At 40.9% G+C, this 22171-nt stretch overlaps 1 protein-coding gene and 1 pseudogene across 1 annotated transcript in view; both read left to right on the forward strand.

Annotated features, from left to right (window-relative positions):
• MTHFD1L (methylenetetrahydrofolate dehydrogenase (NADP+ dependent) 1 like) overlaps positions 1-22171 on the forward strand; it is a 188239-nt gene that overhangs the window by 59193 nt on the left and 106875 nt on the right. The window contains exons 13-16 of the mRNA XM_056853654.1: positions 1776-1852; positions 4328-4468; positions 8439-8507; positions 9987-10098. Coding sequence (XP_056709632.1) covers positions 1776-1852; positions 4328-4468; positions 8439-8507; positions 9987-10098 — 399 coding nt within the window. The remainder of the gene's footprint in view (positions 1-1775; positions 1853-4327; positions 4469-8438; positions 8508-9986; positions 10099-22171) is intronic.
• Positions 2580-2770, forward strand: LOC130481021 (metallothionein-like; annotated as a pseudogene).

Consider the following 22171-nt stretch of genomic DNA (forward strand, 5'->3'; position numbering starts at 1 on the left):
GGAAATCCAAGCCTCATTTTTAAAAAGCCTTTCTTTTGCTCAGAAAGAGCTCCGAAATAGCAAGAAGCAGGAAGCACTTGAATCCCCACCTCTTTACACACGGCTTTGTGATTGGCTGTGAGAGAAGCCAATCTTCTGTGTTTTCCCTGTTTAGTCATCTGCATGCTGCTTTGAGCTGGGCTGAGCTCAGGGGAGAGGGGAAAGTCGGATTAACAGAGGAACGGGAAGACCCGGGTTGGTTTTGCATCGAAACAGCATCGAGCTACCAAGGAATGGGATATTGTGCATACTGAAAAGTTAGATCCTGGCTGAAACAGAGAATAAAGGAGGTTACAGCGACCATCCATAAATGGAGTAGCTCTGCATGTTGCTTTCTATTCTAAAATTACTACACCTAAGCTATTTCCCTGTTTTCCAGACATTCATGCCTGTGACCCTCCTAAACGCCTTGGCCAGTTTAACCACAGCTTCTCTCTTGCTCCCAGATACTTACCAGAGGGGCTGTGCAGTAGGCACTGTCTCTTTCTTAACCACAACTTAAGCAACTTCTATTTTGACACAAGAGCTCCTTTACACTTGGAGAGCTTCCTTTTTCTCATCTGTAACCCCCGAGGCTTTTAATTCCTTAGCCAAGTTCTGACTTAAGTTTGGAGTGCCTCAACCCCTAAAACTTCAGATGTCCCATTACAGTCTGGAGGGGGAGAAAAAGAAAATTCCCAGAGTATGGAAGGGGGGAAAAAAGAAAAGAAGGTGAGGCGTGCCCCAGAGAACCTTCAGTGTAGAATATGCGCATTCAGTACGTAAAGTGGTTAACACAAACTGAGCCGTGCTTCAAAGGCTTGGTTTCTGTGGTTCTTGCCTCTACATCTGACATAACTATGGGCCAAACTAAGTAAGACATGGGAGAGCAGTGATTTGGTCTCCTGTCTCTTTAATTATCCATAAATATTGTGTGCAGGGGGTAATTTGGAAAGGGACTGTGCTGTTGAGGGAAGAGAGATTCTTACATCTTCCTGAGTCATGCCCATGCCCCATGCCCATGTAGTTCCCGTATGTTTCCCTGCTACGGGGCAAATAGAATGGGGTGGCATAGGAAGAAAGATATTTTTCCGCTCTGGCTCCAGCCTGGTGGAACTCTCAGTCAAACGAGACCCAGGACTTAGCTCAATTCCGCAGGGCCTGCAAGTCAGAGATGTTCCACCAGGCCTATGGTTGAGGGCAGCGATGGCTCCGTCATGGCTGGCCTCCCTGCGTTGGCCAATTCTGCCTTTTCACCTGGCTGCAATGCCACTAGTACCAATATTAAAGGCATCGTTGGATTTCTTGGTTTTAATGTGTAGAATTTGTTAAGATACACTATATGATTTTAATGATATTTATCTATTGCTATGGTGTTTCTGTATTTTAACTGGATTGTGATTGGAAACTGTGCTTTGGATGTAAGCTGCTCTAAAAAAATAAAATACAGCTCCCCTCAGCCCTTGCTGCAGTCCTGATCCAGACTGGGGCCTCCCAAGACTGCCTTTTATAAAAATCGAAAGAGACGGTAGATCAGGTCATGCATCTCCGCTTTGATTTCCTAAATTAGTGCATTTGTTTGAATTGTTTTAAATTGTCATGTATTATTTATTTGAAAAGAAAAGGTATGCATAAAACAAAATATATTCCTGCAACAGAATGATATATGAAGATGGCGCCCTTGGAGTGGGCATTAGTGGAGCATTTTTAAATAATTTGTCCTTTTGTTAAAAAAAAAAAATCTTTCCTCCTTGCAGTGCTGGATACAAATGACAGATTTCTTAGGAAAATAACAATTGGGCAGGCCAGTACAGAGAAGGGTTTTTCTCGTCCGGTAAGTCATGTTCTTATAACCTTTCGAAAAATGTTAACATTTTTTTCTCTAGCTGTTATTTCAGTTAGCTGATAGATGAGGAATAAATTTGTAGTGTTATGGTGCAAGATAGGTAGGATTAGATCAAGGCCTCTCATACTGTGTTCTCTTAAGTGAGCTATGATAACCAATGTTGCATTGGTATGTGGGAAAATAACTGCTTAAAAGTAACTGCAATAGATAGTAAGAGTTAATAAAATATCAATGGTGTAAACATTATTTATATAATGTATATCCCACTTCTCCAAAGACCTTCTTGAGATGACTCACAAGAAAAAAAAAACCTCCATAAAATCCATATGTGTGTAAAGTGCTGTCAAGTCACAGCTGACTTATGGTGACCCCTAATGGGGTTTTCAAGGCAAGAGACTAACAGAGGTGGTTTGCCAGTGCCTTCCTCTGCACAGCAACCCTGGTATTCCTTGGTGGTCTCCCATCCAAATACTAACCAGGGCTGACCCTGCTTAGCTTCTGAGATCTGATGAGATCGGGCTATATCATGCTGCCTTCCCTCCCTAAAATCCATATACAACAACATAAATTATCAATATTAAAAATAAGCCATTAAAACAATCATTGAGCAGTCCAAAATATCTATAAAACTGACCATAGAACGAACAGCTGATTGCTCCACTCTGATATTTTGTTACAAGCCGTTGGTATCAACTGTGAACAGCCTCTAAGTGTGATGGATCCTCAAGGCTGCCCCTGCGCTGCTGGAGGTTCTTGTACCTGTGCTGGTTCCTGCAAGTGCAAAAATTGCAAATGTACTTCCTGCCAAAAGAGCTGCTGTTCCTGTTGCCCATCTGGCTGCAGCAACTGTGCCAAGGCTGCATCTGCAAAGAGCCGTTGTCAAGTAAATGCAGCTGTTGCAACTAAAAATGCACTGTTCTGCTCTTTGGAAATATTCTCTATGGTCAAAAAGATGACTGACCACAATTAGTATTTTGTATCTGTTTTGCATGCTGGGGGATGGGAAAGGAAAATAAAAGCTGTTACCATAGAACAGCTAAAAAAAGATTTAAAAAACCCTTAGTTAAAACCTAGCTAAAAATTAATATTTTGTTGTGATGCTTAAAATACAGTTATGAGGGCACCACTTAAACCTCACGGGGGAGGGCAGGGTCCAAAGGCAGAGGGTCTCCACCCCTGAAAAAGCCCTGACTGTAAATTGCAGATATCAGGGCTTGGGAAGCAGATCTTAACTAAAATTAGCAATTAAAACTCTCACCATGTTATCAGCGCTAAGTCAACTCAGGTCTTTATTACATATTATTTATTTTATGAGTCCCAACATGTTTTAGCACAAAGGGCTCCCATGTATATTACTTATTATAAGCCTATTTCTATACAGAGTCCAAATTTAATGTGCTAGATCTATGAAAGTGTTCCATGTAGAACAATAAAATCTACTTTAAGCACAGTAGATAGTATTCTGCCAGTTTTTCTACTGGTGCAAGAGAGGTGAGAGATTGTAGGCCTTTCAGGACACCAGTGAGGAGGGGAGTCAGGTAGGATCATCCTCTCCTCCCTCCTATGCCAGTGGAAAAGCTCAAAGGGTCAAATACCATGTGAGAAACAGATAGCAGTTATGCTGGCTGAAGTGTTGCAAAAGTGCAGGCTAGCCCTTTACACACACATTTTCTGGGAGATACAGCTGGGATGGAACATTGTCTTTCATATAGCTGTGCAGGGGATGGCAATATTGGATGCAACCTCATGGGCTGAGCTTGTACCTCTTCCCATAGGCTGCACATGGTACATGTCTCCCATTTCCCCACCTTAGTTAGGGCTCATTCTGGTGACAGCTTCCCATGGAGCCGGCGTGGTGTAGTGGTTAAGAGTGGTGGTTTGGAGTGGTGGACTCTGATCTGGAGAACCAGGTTTGATTCCCCACTCCTCCACACGAGCACGGACACTAATCTGGTGAACTGGGTTGGCTTCCGCACTCCTGCACGTAAAGTCAGCTGGGTGACCTTGGGCTAGCCACAGCTCTCTTAGAGCTCTCTCAGCCCCACCTGCCTCACAGGGTGTCTGTTGTGTGGAGGGGAAGGGAAGGTGATTGTAAGCTGGTTTGATTCTTCCTTAAGTGGTTGAGAAAGTTGGCATATAAAAACCAACTCTTCTTTTTCTTCATTACCCTGCCGTTCCCAGCACCTGTGTGAACAAGCAGAGAATAGTATTGGTTGAAGATCTCCTGTATCTGCAGCCTGCTAACTGGGAGTGCTAGACTATCCCTCTAGAGTGAGAAATCAGGGCCTCCTGGGCAGGCAACTTGGGCTGTAAGCATTTTGGATGGAAAGACTTCGGTCATATGCTATCCAGGGTCTAGCAAACTATTGGAAATCTAGGAGTGTTTTTGGACTCATCTGTTAAGGAAAAGTGTGGATTAGAGCTTGAAGTGCCTTTGTCTTTATATATCTTAATTTTTTCCAGGCTCAATTTGATATTGCTGTTGCAAGTGAAATCATGGCAATCTTAGCGCTGACCACCAGTCTGTCAGATATGAAAGAAAGATTGGGGAAGATCGTAGTTGCTAACAACAAAAACGGGCAGCCGGTGACAGCTGAGGATTTGGTATGGACCATGCAATGCTTTTTGCAAGCAGTAGTTTTGCTTTTTAAGACACTTTTAAATTTTATTTTAATAGTTAAACTGCATTTAGCTAATCTTTTGTAATAAGGGGATTTTTATATGATTGTTTTGTTTTAAAATATTTCGCTCCCAGTCTCCTGAATCTCAGAGTAGTTCACTACTTCATACAGATGGGGGGGAGGTAGTTGTGAATTTTCTGAATTGTGCAGGGGGTTGGACTTTATGACCCTGGTGGTCCCTTCCAACTCTATGATTCTATGATTCAGTACAATGAAAACATAGTTGTTCTTCTGCCATTCTATTCCACAATTGTGGCACTATTACTGAAAATGGCTGTCATCTCATGAACGCCAACCTTACTTCTGGACAAAAAGGGTCTACCAATAAAAGGCCTGGACATATCTTAATGGGTACACAGGTCCATACCAGATGAAGTGGCCCCTTAAGTATCTCTCTTTTTGAGTGTAAGATAAATAATCTAGAAACAAATTGGAAGACTGGTTAAAATTTCTCATTAACTAGAGACTGTTTCTACTAACGTTTCTTCTTGTCCTGCATCAGTGGTTCTCAATCTATGTGATAGACATCTGGGGCAGGATTTAAGAACACCTCAGGGCAGGGCAGAGTTTCAGGAAAAGCTAGAATCCTGAGCCCAGGATCCTCTCTAGCTAAGACATGATTTTACTGAAATGCCCTTCATCAATCATTTCTTATTTATTCACATTGCAGTGATGGAGGTAACCTCCATTCACCCCATAATTCCTACCTAATTTGGGAAGAGTTCTTGCTACACTCAGATGGTACTTTCCTCTCTGTGTGTTTGTGTTGCCTTGTTCTGTTCTCCCATTTTAATGCCGGTGCAGTTTCTAATGCACTGTCTCCTAAGAAACAAGTCGTTAGTTTTGGATCCAGAAAATGTTGTGAAATAGGCCTTCAAGTACAAAATGTATGAGAAAACTGGCCTGTATAGATGTGTGTGTGTGTGTGACTCTTTGATTTTGTGCTAAGAAGAGAACCAATCTTCCAACTGAGAGAAGATACCCACCAATAAGTTTTTTTCCCTTTCAGAACAAAATGTGAAGCCTCACAAATAAAACAGGAGTCTAGTGGCACCCACAAATTTTATTGCCACATAAATGTTCATGAGACAGAGCTCACTTCATTAGATGCATGAAGTGAGCTCCAACTCTCAAAAGTTTATGCTGGAATAAATTTTGTTAGTCTTGAAAGTACCACTGGGCTCGCATTTTATTTTGCTGGTATATTGCCACCCACCTGTCACTCTTAAGGTATATTTCCATAAACTCTTTAAGTTCTTGTTCAAAACCCCTTTTTTTGAATTTTCTATATGTTAAAACCATGTAGTAATTTAAGTAGTCTTCAATTCATTATTTAATGTTGAGGCTAAACCACTAATTCCTTCTCTCTTTCAATTATTTCATATGTGAATAATGTTTAATAAACCCTGCAAATATGCAATTGCTCTTAATTTCAGGGTGTTATACCACATATTCAGTGTAGTGTAATAAAATCCAAAATACACACTGGCAGATGAAAACCAGATGCTGAAAGAGTGGAAAGCGGGAGGAGGTAGAGAAGAAAAGATAACTTGAATATTTCATAAACTGAGAGTTGCCCTTCATGAGTGTAATGTGTTTAAAAACCCGGCTTCTATAATGGAGCTACAGAGTTTGCTGCCAAAATATGGCATTCATTGAGCAGATTTCTGAAGACTAGATTGCAATTTGACTGTAGAATTGTAGCAAAATATTTGATGGACAGATGCCATATCTCACTGGCATGCCCAAGATTACTATTTCAGCTGCTGTAAGGAATATTAAATAAATATGCAACTATTTGTTTAGCTAAGAAGCTTCTCAGGTTACTGTGCAAGTCTGTTAAAAATATTAAAGTGTATTTGCCTCTATGGTAAAATGCTCATTTTACCAATAGTATACAGGTCAGGCAGGATGTTGTCTTGAAACCCTAGACTAAGTTGCTTTGGGGCTAACTTTGTTAGGATCCTAGAATTATCAAAAGACCTATTTTATTCCACATGGGATGAAATGATAGCCCATATCCTGTTGTTTGTTAGTAGATTTCTTGTTCCATACTGGACGAAGCAAGTATCCAACCAGAGATCCCATCTGGACTTCTAAGCCATAAACTGGAGCTGAAGCCATTGTCAAAGTTAGATGACAAACTGCATCCAGTTTTTAACCTTGCAAAGGCACAATTTATTAACCTTCATTTGTCCATGAATCTGAGTACCATATGAGAAATAGCATTGGTCCTAGAGAGTAGGAAAAAGGCATTACCATAGAAATAAATTCTTGAAGATGACCACCGTATATTTATTAATAAAATACCTAGTGCCACCATTTGCAGGAATTTGCTGTTCTGGGTACAGCTGTACAGCTGCAATTGTTACCTAGTTGGCTATGCCTCCTCTGGTCATCATCATAATTGTAAAAGAGACTTACTGGATTAGACTGAGGGTCCATCTAGTACAGCACTTGTTTCCAAAAGGATCCAGCCAGATTCTTCTGGGAAACCCACAAACCTGAAGGCAGCAGCCTGCCTCAGTTATTATATAGAGTGTGGGTATTCTGTGGTATCATGCCTCTTAGCTAAATGGACCCCCCATGATAATTGCTATTGACAAATCCCCATACACTAGTAGAAACCTTTTGAAAGGCACCTAAGCTAATGTCCAGTGTGACATAGTGGTTAGGAGCGGTGGACTCTAATTTGAAATACTGGGTTTGATTCCCCACTCCTACACATGAAGCCTGCACATCCTACACAGCTAGGTGACCTTGGGCTAGTCACAGTTCTCTAAACTGTCTCAGCCCCACCTTCCTCACAAAGTGTCTGTTGTTAGGAGAGGAAGGGAAGGAGATTGTTAGCCAGTTTGATTCTCCTTAAAAGGCAGAGAAAGTCGGCATATAAAAACCAACTCTTTTTCTTCTTCTTCCTCTTCCTCCATCACTACATAGGGGACAGGAATGGACTAAGAGACTTTGTTTGCAAAGACCAGCCATACATTTAGCTCTCTACAGATTAAGTTGCACAATCCAGTCTGCAGTGTAGCACCAGCAGAGGGCACAAAGATACCAGCTGAAGGAAGATGCTTGTCCAGCAAAGAGCTCTTGATGGTTCCATGTTGCCAGTGGCAATTGCTCCTTTCTGAGGAGCTCAATAAAATGCAGAAACTTGAGTGGGGGGTTAAGGGGGGGAATCAGTCGCTCACTTTGACCTTGCTTTTCTAAAGATAGAAGTGGCATGAGACCTTTGCTATTGCTTCTGTCTGCAAAGGCAGTACATGAAAGGGGCTTCTTCTCACCAGAAGTCCTCTGCCATACCCAGAGGATTCGAGAAAAGGGAGATCTTTTCCCCCTTGTTTCACTCCAGGCTTTGGGGGAGGACAAAAGTGCTTTTCTTGTTGGTTCCTTTTCCTGGTGCCATATCAAAGCCTGCAGGGATGTGAGAGAAAAGAAGATGTGATCTTCTTGTGCTACTTTTGCTATCTGCAAAACCTAGTGTAAAGGGAACTAAGACACATGCAGAAGCCTTGACGGAAGAGGTGAGCGGGAATCGAGGCAACCACAAATATTGGCCAGCTAATAAGCCAAGTTAAAAATTTTAAACCTCTATCTCTGATTCTTACTATTGTCGCTGAGTATATTGATTCAACATTCTTCCAACTGTGTTGTTTTGCTTGATGTAACTCAGAAGCTTGTTTCTCATGGCCATGCGAAGTTTACAGAGATCCAAGCTGACTTTCTTGTATTTTGGAATTGTGCTAGAATCACCCAGTGAAGAGGGAATCATGTTTTTGCAAGTCTAGATTTACTCAAAATTAGTTTACTTGAATTTTCCCTTTTTCTAATAAAATTATCTTGAAAATTAAAGCTACTATTAATTTTAGGGGATATTTCTCTTTTTTTAGGGAGTAACTGGTGCTTTGTCAGTTTTGATGAAGGATGCAATTAAACCAACACTCATGCAGACATTAGAGGTGAGTAAGGGTTTTTAACTTTTTAAATTTTAATCTTTCATGTTTGTTTTCAAGACTGTATTTAAACCAAGTTTTTACAAAATGTACATCCGAATATCACATTGGATTTGCATAAGCATTTTTTTAAAGCGTGTTGTTTGAAGAGGAGGTTTACCTAGAATTTAAGGGCACATTCCTGAGAGGGGGATGAAGCTCCTTAGGAGCTGGCATAACCCCATGCCAGCGCATGTGCCCACTTATCCCATGATAAGGGGCATTTAGGCCAGCACAGAGGGCATTTATACCGGTGCCTGGGCGGTGCAAAGCTTAAATGGCAGTCTCAGGGCATTCCCAGGGGTGGAGCTGCCTTTAGGCAGCTTCCTTACCCATTTCAGGCCAGGAATGCCCCTTGGTGCTGCCCACCTTTTTTCTGGTGGCGTAGCCCTGCTGAAGTCAATGGGGCGTTTTTGTCCTTTTTCTATTTTATCATTTTTTTAAATAGGTTTTTATTCTCCACTGTGGCCAGGAAGCCTCTTTTCCAATGGCATGTCTGCACCACTCCCAGCCGCCGTGCAACCCCCGCCCCTCAGGAATGGGACAGTGGGACTATCATAGAAAAGCTGTGCTAGAAATATAATTAAGACCTGGAGCTGCATTCTCTGCATGCTTTTAATCCCCTTTCCACTCATTGAGATTTAGTAGTAGATACATGTCATGGGATTACAGCCTATAGACTTAATTTAAATGTGCCGTTCAGTACATGGAAGGATTTCTTTTGAAGATTCATATGGTTTGGATGCAGCCCTGTGCTTTAAACAGCGATGGAACAGAAATGAGTAGTGGCTTCTTGCCTATCCTAATTAAATAGCAAATAAATAGAAACTCTATTTTTAAAATGGTTCTGACTCTGTGATCACTGGAATAACTATACACTTGTGCATTAGGATTTAAGATGCTACTGTTTTGAAACAACAACAAAAAGGAACATTATTTATCACTTTATCAGGCTCACTTGCCAAATCTAAATATATGTTTATGAAAAGATTTTGGTGCTACTTCAAAGCCTGGTCTACACACGCAGCAGAATGAGGTAGGGTGGAAAAGATCTAAAGTGATAAAATGGGCTGCTGGGGAGTAACATTCAAAATGTGACACCCCTGCAGTTTGATGTTACCATCCAATATCCTAAGGACTGCTTCAGGATGAAGCAGCCTAAACAGAAATGACAACTTGAATAGTGGATGTCCCTGAACTTCCACTTTACTTTAGTGAACAGCAGGCATCTCTTCCTATCCTATCCTAAAACTTCCTTGATATAAACAGGAGGCAGAATTTTGGAGATCCAGAAATCCCTTGGGGATCTCACACAAAGGACTTTTAGTTGCTGTGCACTCCAGTCTGCTCCTGCTTAACTCCCTTACTGATCTATAAGTCTAATATCGACTATGATTTCCTATTTTGGGTCTGATGATTGTTTGGCTTTTTTCATGTGTTACCCAGGGTACTCCAGTTTTTGTGCATGCTGGACCCTTTGCAAATATTGCTCATGGTAATTCTTCAGTTTTGGCAGACAAAATTGCCCTTAAATTAGTGGGCAAAGATGGATTTGTAGGTAAGTACAAACTTGTTTCTTCTTGGCATGTTCATCTATACAATAAATGGGCATTAGTTTGAAATAAATGTCCAAACATTTATACTGTATAAATTGCAACTCCTCATTGCCTTCCCCTTCACGTTGTGTGCTCCCCCCAAAAAACTCTAATTAGGATCAGGGGACCCTCCTGAACAAAATGCCATGTGACATGAAGTTGCAGTGAGGGGGAATCCAACAAAATCCCTTTTCCCTTTTGCTGTTAGACCAGCCAAGCAATTGCCTGAAAGAGGTCTCTCTGACTCTTTCTGAGTGCTCCAATACAATCTCGATTCTGTTATGTTTCTAATATTCCCAGCAGAAAGGGTTACTCAGTTCAGTTTTCAGGATGTGACCCAATGAATAGAGAGTTTAGGTGGGGTAGTTTTGTATGCATTTTGCCCATTCCTGAATCAAGAAACTCATCACTGTTCCCAGTTTAGTGGAAGAAGTGAGTGCATTATAGATTTAAATAGCTTTTAGGAGAAGGGAAGTTGTGTTTGTTTCTTCTACTTTGTATAGTTGGACAAATTTTGACAATCTTTTTGCCTATAGTAAGTGTAGGGTGAAATAAACTTTTTAACGAGCTGCCTAAATAATTGATTTTCTTTATACTGTCCTGAATATGTTTATCACAATAAACAACCAATGCTGGTTAAACTATCTATGCAGCATGTGTACAGTTGTATTTCAATGGATACCTTATATGTACAACCACACTTATAACTGTATAACAAAAAATTTATAAATGGCTTTACAAAAATAGTGCAGCATGTGTGTTTAAATAGGAAATGAATAATCTCCAGTACATTTTTATATATATTATAAAGAGCTTTTTGGTATTTCCTTGGTAGTGGTCCATTCTTCAAAAAATAAAGTAAATCCTAAATACTTTGCCATAAATCTATTTTGGCACAAAACCCTTATACATGTACAGCCTTAAAACGTGCAAGGCTCAAGATTCTTTATAGGGTTGTGTTTTTCGTTTGTTTGGCTTTACTGAAAAGTTACCATCTACCAACCATTTTAGAGAGTTACACTTTTAAACTTCTAACTATATTGTGTCATAAGATTCCCTGTCTAGCTTTTATACTCCCATTTGTTTTCATAGTTAAGAAAATACAATGCCTTTTGTAACAGAAGTCTTTCTTTCCTTTCTTTCGGGTCAAATGTTAAATTAATAATGGCTGCCATCCAAAATAGTGTGTAGGGAGATCTAGATGCACAACGGGGCTTATAACTGCCATTTCTACTAACCACATTAGTTCTCCCCCTCAAATGCATTGCGAGCAGAGTTTTAAATCCTCCGTGTATGTGTTTGTGGGGGGGGGGTGATGTCTCTGGATGGGAGGGGATGAGGCAGACTATAGTAGGCAAGAACAATGTTATTCTGGATTGGCTTGGGCCAATATTCAGCTGGAACAAAGATGTCAAAAATGACAGGTGCGCTTCTAGTTTACCCCTCTGTAATGTCTAGAAGAACTTACCCAAGTGCTGACATCAGCGTACTTTCTTGCCCCCACCAACAACCAGTAATATGAAGGGCAACCTCCTCCCTGCTGGCCATACAGCACAGCTTCAGTTTCCCTACCTTAGTTGGTCACTCAGTAATGAGCACGGATCTATTTTAGAAGTTGTGCAAGGGAGGTTTTAACTGCTTTTACTGCTGCTTTTGTGCCTGCGGATTCTGTGCCATGTTCTCAGTGGTGGGGATGGTTCTCAGTTCTGCCTTTGTCAGTTTCTGTGTGCCTGAGTGGAATTAAATCATTGGCTAGTTTGCAAGAGATTTCTCTGCTAAGCCCAGAGGAGGACTGATAGGATCCAAAGATGGGTCCAAAAGGGGAAGTTAACAAGCTTGGTGCAATTGGAAGCCATGTTGCTTATCAAGGGGTGGGCCATAAAAATAAATAAATTCTGAATGTCTTTTGACTCTCCCCCAATGCTGGGTCAAATTTCTTTAAATGACTTTCCGGAACGATGGCTCCTTGCAGAGTAGCTCCATGTGTTTTCACAATGACCAAACTCTATTGCCTTCATCTCTCACTCTTTGGCAGAAAATTTGACTGATGCTTTGCACTTTCTCATTTTATTCCGTGGGAGCTACACTTCAATAGAGATGAAAACAGATTCATTGGGTTTGCCTCTTTACAATTCATGGGTGGAGGGGGAGAGAAACACTCCAATTAAACTTCCTATAGGGTTTTTAAAACCAGGCTTAGATGAAAAGGGGGAGACAGAATTTTCATTCTGAATTCATTAGGGCATTCTCACCTATGCCTGGTAGATTGAGTGACAAGATGTGCTAAGTTGGGAGAGGGGTGTTGAAGCACTAGAAATGTGCTATATAATGTTAAATATGTTAATTATGATTGAGGTTTTTTTTTAATTGAGGAGAGGGGCCATGGCTCTGTTGGGATTTATATATGGTTAATATGACAGAGTTTGCCCAGTCATGGAAGCATGATATTGAGTGCAATAAAATCAATCTTCCCAATAAGTAAATTGCAAAAAAGTAGAACTTACATTTATTCAAGTTTAGTCTGTTAACATTCTTGTTCAAGTTGATAAAAGATAGAAAGCCTCATCTAAAGAATACATTTCCCTATACAAATGGCTAGCTAACCCAGTGCCATGTGAGTGCAAGTATGATTGTATTGGTTTTTACCGGAGAGATCTGTAGAAATGTCTGCCTCCATGCGGACCATGGGGAAAAGAGAAAAGACAAAATGGCTACTGAGAGAGAAGGAGGAGGGGTTAGATGGCAGACCCCAGGTTCAGACAAAGAAGGACATCCCATTCAAGAGATAACAACTACAATCTTAGAGTAAATTGATGATAGAATTTATTGTCTGTGACCATAGGCCATCACAATCTATTATACAAATCATTAAAATAACATTAAAATATCATTGAAATAACTTTTAAAAAATCAGACCCCCAAGAAGCTAGTAATTAAATATGCTAAATTCCCTGATTAAAAACAGCTTTAGCTCAGATTTTCTTGGCTGCTAAAGCAAAGAGTGAAACCTTGTGGGAAACATCAGGATTGGCGTCTGATAGGAGAAAGAGCAGCTTCTCTGTATCTCGAAAAAGATTTAGGCCCTTTAGGAATGCTCTGAGAAATTCAGATCTGGGCTCTGTGTAAAGAGGACAGAATACCGTGTAATGAATTAGGTCCTCTGGAGCGCCTCCACAAATACATAGGCAAGAGGCCCATGGTGTTCAGGAGTAATGTCCAGCTATCCAAGGTGTTGGCATGGTTTGAACCGGAGGGAGGTAAAAGCTATTCTGAGGTTATGGAAGGGGATACTGACTAGGTATGAAGTTCTGACATGATCCCTTTTAAACTGTTTAAACCATAGTGAGAATTTGGACTGGGAGATTGATTGCCTGTCTGATGCAGCATCACATTTAAACACCCAATCTCGAATGTTGGCACCTGCTATGGGGACAGCCTGGGTGTCATCTGATATGGAGTAGCAATGCAGGATGTTGTTACAGCAGGCTAGCTCGTTGGCATCATTTTGCACCATCAATTTAAAACACTGCCTGCGATGTAAGTTGGTGGTGTCACTGCTTTGCTTTCTCCAAGATCTTAACGGCTAAATGAACACGGGCCCTGATTGAGGGCAGACCGAGTTCTGCTCGCATCAGGGCTGCAGAGGTGCCTCTGGGTAAGGCTAGAATTCTCCTCAAAAAGTGATTTTGGATCGTTTCCAGCTTTGTGACCAGACTATCCTTCCAACCCCAAACCTCTACGCCATACAAAAGTTGGGGTAAATTAGCCCCCCCCCATGTCAAGGCATGCTGAGTCGCTCTCACTCCAACAGGCGCAATGGTAGAGCATCTGCTCGGCATGCAGAAGGTCCCAGGTTCCATTCCCAGCATCTCCAGTTAAAGGGACTAGGCAAGTAGGTGACGTGAAAGACCCCTGCCTGAGACCCTGGAGAGCCACTGCCAGTCTAAGTAGACAGTACTGACTTTGACGGACCAAGGGACTGATTCAGTATAAGGCAGCTTCATGTGATAGGAAGACACACAACATGGGGACATCAAGACATCAATAAGTGGTATGAAACTTTATGGGAGGGAAGGAAACTGGACACATGGCTTCCCTTATCAGTTGCAGATGTATATGTATCATATTCTCGAGTTCTGGTCTTGAGTACACTGGAACTGTACATATGGCAGCCACAATTTTAAAAGTAAGACACACTGTGGATTTTACTTAGGATCAGAGGTTGAGCATAGTGTATCTTACACCAGTAGGCTTCTCCTGCTTTCGTAACACTTTAGTATATGTCCGTTCTTGTATTTTGCTTTTATCCTACCTTCGGAATAGAAGCAGTCAAGGTGCACATCTTGGGCACAGTTCATGCGTATATACTTTCCTGAGAATCAATGTTGTAAAAGGAGGCGGGGGAAGCCTGTAAGTCTATAAAAGATATTCTCTGTTCTAGGAGAATAGAGCTTTGTATTAAATTTAAGAGTCAGCAAATGTGCTAAGAACCAACTGCTACAAAAAAAACACAACTCCAAATCAATGGGGAGGATCAGGGAATACAAAACATACCAGACTCCTGAGCAACCAGTCTCTCACACACATATTTTTCTTTTCCCTCGTTTCTTTTTCATCCCCTCCTCCAATAATGTGAGAGCAAGTCCTCTGCAAGTAATTATCCCTTGTGGGAAATGATCTTCTTTCCAATACAAAGCAGTATCATTTGGAATGACATCATACTCTAAATGAAGACTGGCCCAGTGGGCTTCCTTCATTCTCTCCAGCTGTCTCTTCTCAAGCCAAACAATAAAAGAAGCCGGATCATTATTTGATGTGATGCTGAGATTATTGATGGATGCAATGGTAATACACAAAAACAAAAAGGCAAAAACCACGACTTGGTCTCTTCCCGCAGCCCCAGATTGAAAATGCACAATTGTTACTAGATTGCATTCTTACTACATGCATCAGCCTCCAAGAAACTCTGGCAATCAGCAGACAAATTCATTCACCTTTATATTGTTCAAACCTAACAGCTACCAGCTCCAAACCTTATATTTCAACTTCAAGTTCTTCTAGTATGAAAACATCATGTGAAATAAAGCACTAGATCTTTAGGCCATTTCCATGGACACTGGAGATGCATCCAAATATGCATCTAAAAGCTGTGAAGTGTAATATGTAAAGGGAGTAAAAATTGAAGGGAGTAAAACCTTCTTCTATATGTGTGCCGTATTGTAGATTCAGAGGTTGGGTTTGCTGTTGGATATGCATGTCTTAAAATATTTATTTATTTTAAATGTAATTTTGGGTACTTGGTTAGTTGGGATTTTATTATGTCTTGGCACTGTCATAGAGCTACCTTATCCCATGAAGGCTGAGGGACAAAATTTCCTTGCTCCATTGAGCAAATTTCTTTTGAGGTGTATTTGCACCTCAAAAAATAGTCTTATGTATCCTTCCCCTTGTAGGTGGAACGTGTATGTGTTAAGTGCCGTCAAGTTGCTTCCTACTCATGGTGACCCTCTGAACCAATGTCCTCCATTTGAAATAATGTAGGTGGAATAGCAACTTGGAATTGGTAATTCTGAGCTAGAGGAGAAAGCAGCTAGATTCTTTGCTTCCTCTCTGGCCACTCAGTGGCACTCTTGTGATTTCTTTTATCTAAAGAAAAAGTTGGAAGACTCTGCTATGTAATGTTTAGTTTGGCCTGTGGCTCTCTGAGTCAAGTCTCCCAAGAGGTGATAGATGGTTGCAAAGCACTGTTAGAGACAGTCATTGCTTGCCTTGGTATGTAAGAAGCTGCCTTTAAATTTACTTAAGCTTACCTGATATACTAGAACTTATTTGAGTGTTGGATAAACAAAGCCATGTGGAGCATTTCATCTTGGTGATTAATTTTGTAATAGGCAAAGTGCTTGATATTCTTTTGTTTTCCAGCAAACCTACTTCTCTTTAAAATAGCAAATTAACATGTGGGAAGAGGTTTGATTTTCAGCTTCCATCCCTGCCTGTCTGTCAGTATCACACAAGCTGCCATGCACCAGTATCAAACGTTGCATCCTCTTTTGTATGCGAGAGGTGTCCTACATGTTAACACCCTGACCACTTTTAGTAAACAACAGCATATTCTGCAGGGCAAATATAATATATATATTTACACAGAAGCTATAGAGGAGGGTTGGTTTGCCCCCTTTTCCTGCCTGCCATTTTTAAAGCAGCAACCAGACGTGCCAAATTCAGACATTTGCCAAAGGGATCTCCCTCACCCATTGAGGTACAGCGGCATGTCAGCCATTGCAAATATAAGACTGTACAGGAAGGAACTTAATGTAAGTTCAAGGGAAAATAGAAGGTGGGAAAAGACTTGTGCACCTGTGTCCCAACCCCCACACCACAGAAGCCTCTCCTGAAGCTTCTTTTATGTACTGCATTGGGCTGTCAGCTTCGTTTGCACATCTGGGAAGAAATGTATAGAAATGGGTTGTAGAAGCTGTTGAAATGCTGAGGACAGTCTCTAAGCAGTATAAGAACATGGATGGTTTCCTCTGTATTTACGTAACACTGGTTTTTTGTTTTGTTTTTGTTATAAAGAACGTAGTTCACATGTTAGGGTAAGAAAAAGCTGTTCTATTTTTTTTAAATCTCCTGAGCCATTGTCTCAAATTTAGATTAAGCAAATGAAATTTGATACCACTTAATGCTGAGCCATAGCCTTGAAATTTACAGCAGTAAATGCCGATGCTGTTAGATCAATTGAGATTGACGCCATTTAACTTCTTCAGCTTTTCCATCTTGATAAATGATATTGCAGCCCTACACTCAGTTATACCCATCTATGTCCATTACCTTCACTTGACTTGGAAGGGTATAACTCTGTTTAGGATTGCACTGTTAGTGGGTTTAAAAAAAAATTCTCTGCAGCTTTCTAATATTTCCCTTTGGGGCTTTCAATTACTCTCTTGCATCTAGGATGGGCAAATTTGTTTTGCATTCTGCACTGTGCATTTTTACTCCAAAGGTCATATCTGTGAACAAATCCGAAATGCTGTCTTAAATCCATGTCATAGAAAGTCGAATGATCTGTTTTGAGTTAGTTTTCAGTTAGCTTTTCCACCATACCCATTTTAAAGAGTTAGGGCTAGATTTTTTTTTTAAACCCTGCTATGTAAGCCAATGAAAAGTAGCAGGATATAAATCGATTTGACTATGACTGAAATCCAAAGGACTCTTTCTTGGGAATACATAACATTACATCACATAGGACTAATTTCTAAGTAGACTTTAGGATTGTGCCCTGTTACACTAAATCTCTCTGCCTCACTGCTGGTTGACTCTGACCTATGAGAGTCTGCTCCAATTAATAGACCTATTTATAAGATTCTCGTACTAGAACTTCACTAGCCCTTCTCACAGAGCATTTTATGAGCATAGAATCATAGAATCATAGAGTTGGAAGGGACCACCAGGACCGTCAAGTCCAACCCCCTGACCTATGCAGGAAATTCACAACTACCTCCCCCCTCCACACCCCTAGTGACCAGAAGATGGCCAAGATGCCCTCCCTCCCATCATCTGACTAAGGTCACAGAATCAGCATTGCTGACAGATGGCCATCTAACCTCTTCTTAAAAACCTCCAGGGAAGGAGAGCTTACCACCACCCAAGGAAGCCTGTTCCACTGAGGACCCGCTCTAACTGTTAGAAAATTCTTCCTAATGTCTAGACGGAAACTCTTTTGATTTAATTTCAACATGTTGGTTGTGGTCCGACCTTCTTGAGCAACAGAAAACAACTTGGCACCCTCCTTTATATGACAGCCCTTCAAGTACTTGAACATGGTTATCATATCCCCTCTCAGTCTTCTCCTCTTCAGGCTAAACATACCCAGCTCCTTCAACCTTTCCTCATAGGACTTGGTCTCCAGACCCCTCACCATCTTTGTTTCCCTTCTCTGGACACGTTCCAGCTTGTCTACATCTTTCTTAAATTGTGGTGCCCAAAACTGAACACAGTACTCTAGTTGAGGTCTAACCAGAGCAGAGTAAAGCGATACCATCACTTTGCGTGATCTGGACACTATACTTTTGTTGATGCAGCCCAAGACTGCATTTGCCTTTTTAGTTACAGCATCACACTGCTGACTCATGTTCAGTGTTTGGTCTACTAAGACCCCAAGATCCTTTTCACACACACTACTGCTCAAACAAGTCTCCCCCATCCTATAATTATGCATTTGATTTTTCCTACCTAAATGCAGAACTTTACATTTGTCTTTGTTGAAATGCATTTTATTAGTTCTAGCCCATTTCTCCAGCCTGTCAAGATCATCCTGCATCTTAGCTCTGTCTTCGACCGTATTTGCTACCCCTCCCAATTTAGTATCATCTGCAAATTTAATAAACATCCCCTCTATTCCTTCATCCAAATCATTTATAAAGATGTTGAACAACACAGGGCCCACTAGTCACTTCTCTCCAACTGGACAAGGAACCATTAACTAGCACTCTTTGGGTACGATCTGTCAACCAGTTGCAGATCCATCTAACAATAATAGGATCTAACCCACATTTTCCCAATTTGTCAACTAGAATACTATGTGGAACCTTATCAAAAGCCTTACTGAAATCTAGATAAACTATGTCTACAGCATTCCCCTGATCCAGCAAGGGAGTAACTTTATCAAAAAAGGAGATAAGATTAGTCTGACATGACTTATTCTTGAGAAACCCATTCTGGCTCTTAGTGATCAGATCCATCCTTTCTAAATGTTCAAGGACGGACTGTTTGATGATTTGTTTGAACACTTTTCCTGGTATAGAAGTCAAGCTGGTGGGTCAGTAATTACCTGGATCCTCCTTTTTCCCCTTCTTGAAGATGGGGACAACATTTGCCCGCCTCCAATCGTCTGGCACCTCACCTGTTTGCCAAGACTTTTCAAAAATAATGGACAGAGGTTCCAAAATTACATCTGCAAGTTCTTTGAGTACCCTTGGGTGCAATTCGTCTGGCCCAGAGGATTTTGTTTCATTTAAAGAAACCAGGTGTTTGTGCACTACCCCAATGCCAATTCTAGGCTACAAATCCCTTCCCTCATCACATGTTCTGTTTATGCCATGCTGAGCACCACTTCCCTCACGAGAAAAAACTGAGGAAAAGTAGGAATTGAGGAGTTCTGCCCTCTCTTCATCTCCTGTTACAATTTCACTTTCCGGTCCACGCAATGGGCTTATCTTGTCCTTGTTCTTATTCTTACTCTGTACATAGGAAAATAACCCTTTTTTGTTGCGTTTAGCATCTCTCGCTAGCCTAAGTTCATACTGAGCTTTAGCTTTCCTAACACTCTCCCTACAAGCACTAGTTATTTGTTTATATTCCTCTTTGGTTATAAGGCCCTCCTTAAACTTCCTAAATGAGTCTTTTTTATTTCTCAACTCTTTAAAAAGCTGTTTATGGAGCCACCCTGGCCTCTTTAGGCTCCTCCCATTTTTCCTTCTCATAGGAATGGTTTGGGATTGTGCCTTCAGTATTTTATTTTTAAGAAACGCCCACCCTTCTTGAACTCCCTTCTCCTTAAGTATTTCTGACCATGGGATTCTACCTAGCATAAGTTTAAGCTTGTTAAAATTTGCTCTTTTGAAGTCCAACCTACATGTCTGACTACATACAGGTTTTCCTCTCCCCAAGATTGTAAATTCCAAGAGTACGTGGTCACTACTACCCAGGGTGCCTACTACTTTAACCTCATTGACCAGTTCTTCCTTGTTGGAGAGAATCAAGTCTAAGATAGCAGACCCCCTTGTTTCCCTGTCCACCTTCTGGAATAGGAAGTTGTCAGCAAGACAAGTCAGGAATTTATTGGATCTTGCATTTTTAGCAGCGTTGGACTTCCAACAGATATCCGGGTAGTTAAAATCTCCCATGACCACCATGTCCTGTCTCTTTGAGAACTTTGTGATCTGGTCTAGGAGCGTCCCATCCAAGTCCTCTGCCTGGTTTGGCGGTCGATAACAGACCCCCACGAGAATATCATGATTATTTCTTATTCCTTTTATGTTTACCCATAGTGTCTCGACTGCACTACCATGCTCAGATTCATGTACTTCTTCACAAGTGTACACATCTTTGACATACAGTGCTACTCCTCCCCCTTCCTTATCAATCTATCCCTTTTAAACAAGTTGTACCCATCAATCTTAATATTCCAATCATGAGTGACATCCCACCAAGTTTCAGAAATGCCTATTAGGTCAAAATCCCCTTCCTGTATTAGGGCTTCGAGTTCTTCCTGCTTGTTTCCCAGACTCTGCCCATTAGTGTACAGACATCGGAATCCGTGGTTTATGTGCCCCATGGTTTTCGTTTCTGTACTTACCTGTGAGTTTATGTTTCCTTGCATACATGCCACTCCTTGCAAATCTTTATTGTTCTCGTCTCCAGGTATTGTCAGCATACAGGGCTTTAAATTGTTGTCTTGCTCCCCCATAGGATTTAGTTTAAAGCCCTCCTGATCAGGTTTGCAAGGTGTGGGGAGCAATAAAGGTGTGGGGAGGTGGAAGTGGATTCACAGTAGCAAACTCTGTGCTAGTCTACACACACTTATTGTGAGGTGTTGATAGGCCCTACAATTGTACAAACACCTGTCTCTGCAGAGGGGAACTCTGAAATTGAATCCTGATCATGGAGGCTGAGGAAATCTCTACATGCCCTCACTTGTATTTATGTAGGAACTATGCACATTTGACAATGAATGTATATCCATTGGGGGTAGAGCTCTGTTTCAATCCCACCCCTATTTACTATCACCAAAATATAATGTAAAAATCCTTGCTACACATACACTTTTTAAACAAGCTTTGGTACTCTATAGGATTTCCAGTGTGAACAAGCCATTAGATGTGAACAAGTGGATGCTGTAACCAATGCATTTATATGCCACCTTTCCTTTTTCTGAAGTGGCTTACAACAATTAAAATCTATTTTAAAACCTGTGAACCCAGGGTAGCAAGATTCAAGGAACACATATGTCTAAGAGTTTCCAGAAGACCTGCAAGGAGGGGTTTGTGGTTGAAAAGGCCTTGTTATGGGTTTCCACTAAATGAATTCCAGCTGTTCAGGGTTCCTGGAGCAAGGCTTTTCAACCAGCCTCAGACCATGGGCAGGCAAGTACATACAGGTGAAGGCACTGCTTCAGATTTCCTCTTGTGACCGTGGAAGCCGGACACTAACCCAGTTCTGGGAATTTATACATGGTTCTTATATTCTTGTTGAGGTCTTTGGAGACACCCAGACCAGAGGCTAGAGATAGGAGTTGGCTAAACCTCAGAAATGGTCTTACCCTCAAGTCTTGTTATGGGTTGACTTCCCAGTCACACTTAGCTGCCGTTTTAGTTCAGTTGTTAAATGAAGGCTGCATGAAGTTAATTCTGTATTTTCCACTCTTCAGTCTGCTGCTACAAATTCCGTAACAACAAATATTATACAGCCTGCCAGGTTGCAGTCAAAGAGAGATACTGTGTAGGATATATTATTTAGGGGCACAAAGGTAGAAAATCATCACTATAACTTACAGTATTTCAGGAAAAAAAGGAAAACCGCAGTTCAATCCAATGACAATGTAATTCAAGTCTTAAAACTTTTAAAATGCAACCTTTAACCCTTTAAGATTGCTTAACCTGCAAGGGTTTTATTTTCTTTCCCCCGAATCCTGCTTATTGAAAAGCAGAATTTGGCTACTTGATATCTGATGGTTTTTTTCTGATAACAGAAAATGTAGTTTAATTTCATTAGTATCATCAGAAATCCTATCTAACAGAGGCGTTAAAATTTTTAATCTAACTTCCTTATAATAAGGACATCTCAAGAACATACATTCCATTGGGCTAGTCACACACTCTCAGCCTAACCTACCTCACAGGGTTGTTGGGAATATAAAATGGGGGAGAGGAGAACTTTGTCAGCCACCTTGGGGTCCCCGTAGGGGAGAAAAGCAGGATGTAAATAAAGTAAATAAATATATATTTTTTGCTTTTTGGGTATGTTTAATTTTTTGGA

This window comes from Euleptes europaea, chromosome 7 (genome assembly GCF_029931775.1).
Source record: "Euleptes europaea isolate rEulEur1 chromosome 7, rEulEur1.hap1, whole genome shotgun sequence".
NCBI classification, from domain to species: Eukaryota; Metazoa; Chordata; class Lepidosauria; order Squamata; family Sphaerodactylidae; genus Euleptes; species Euleptes europaea.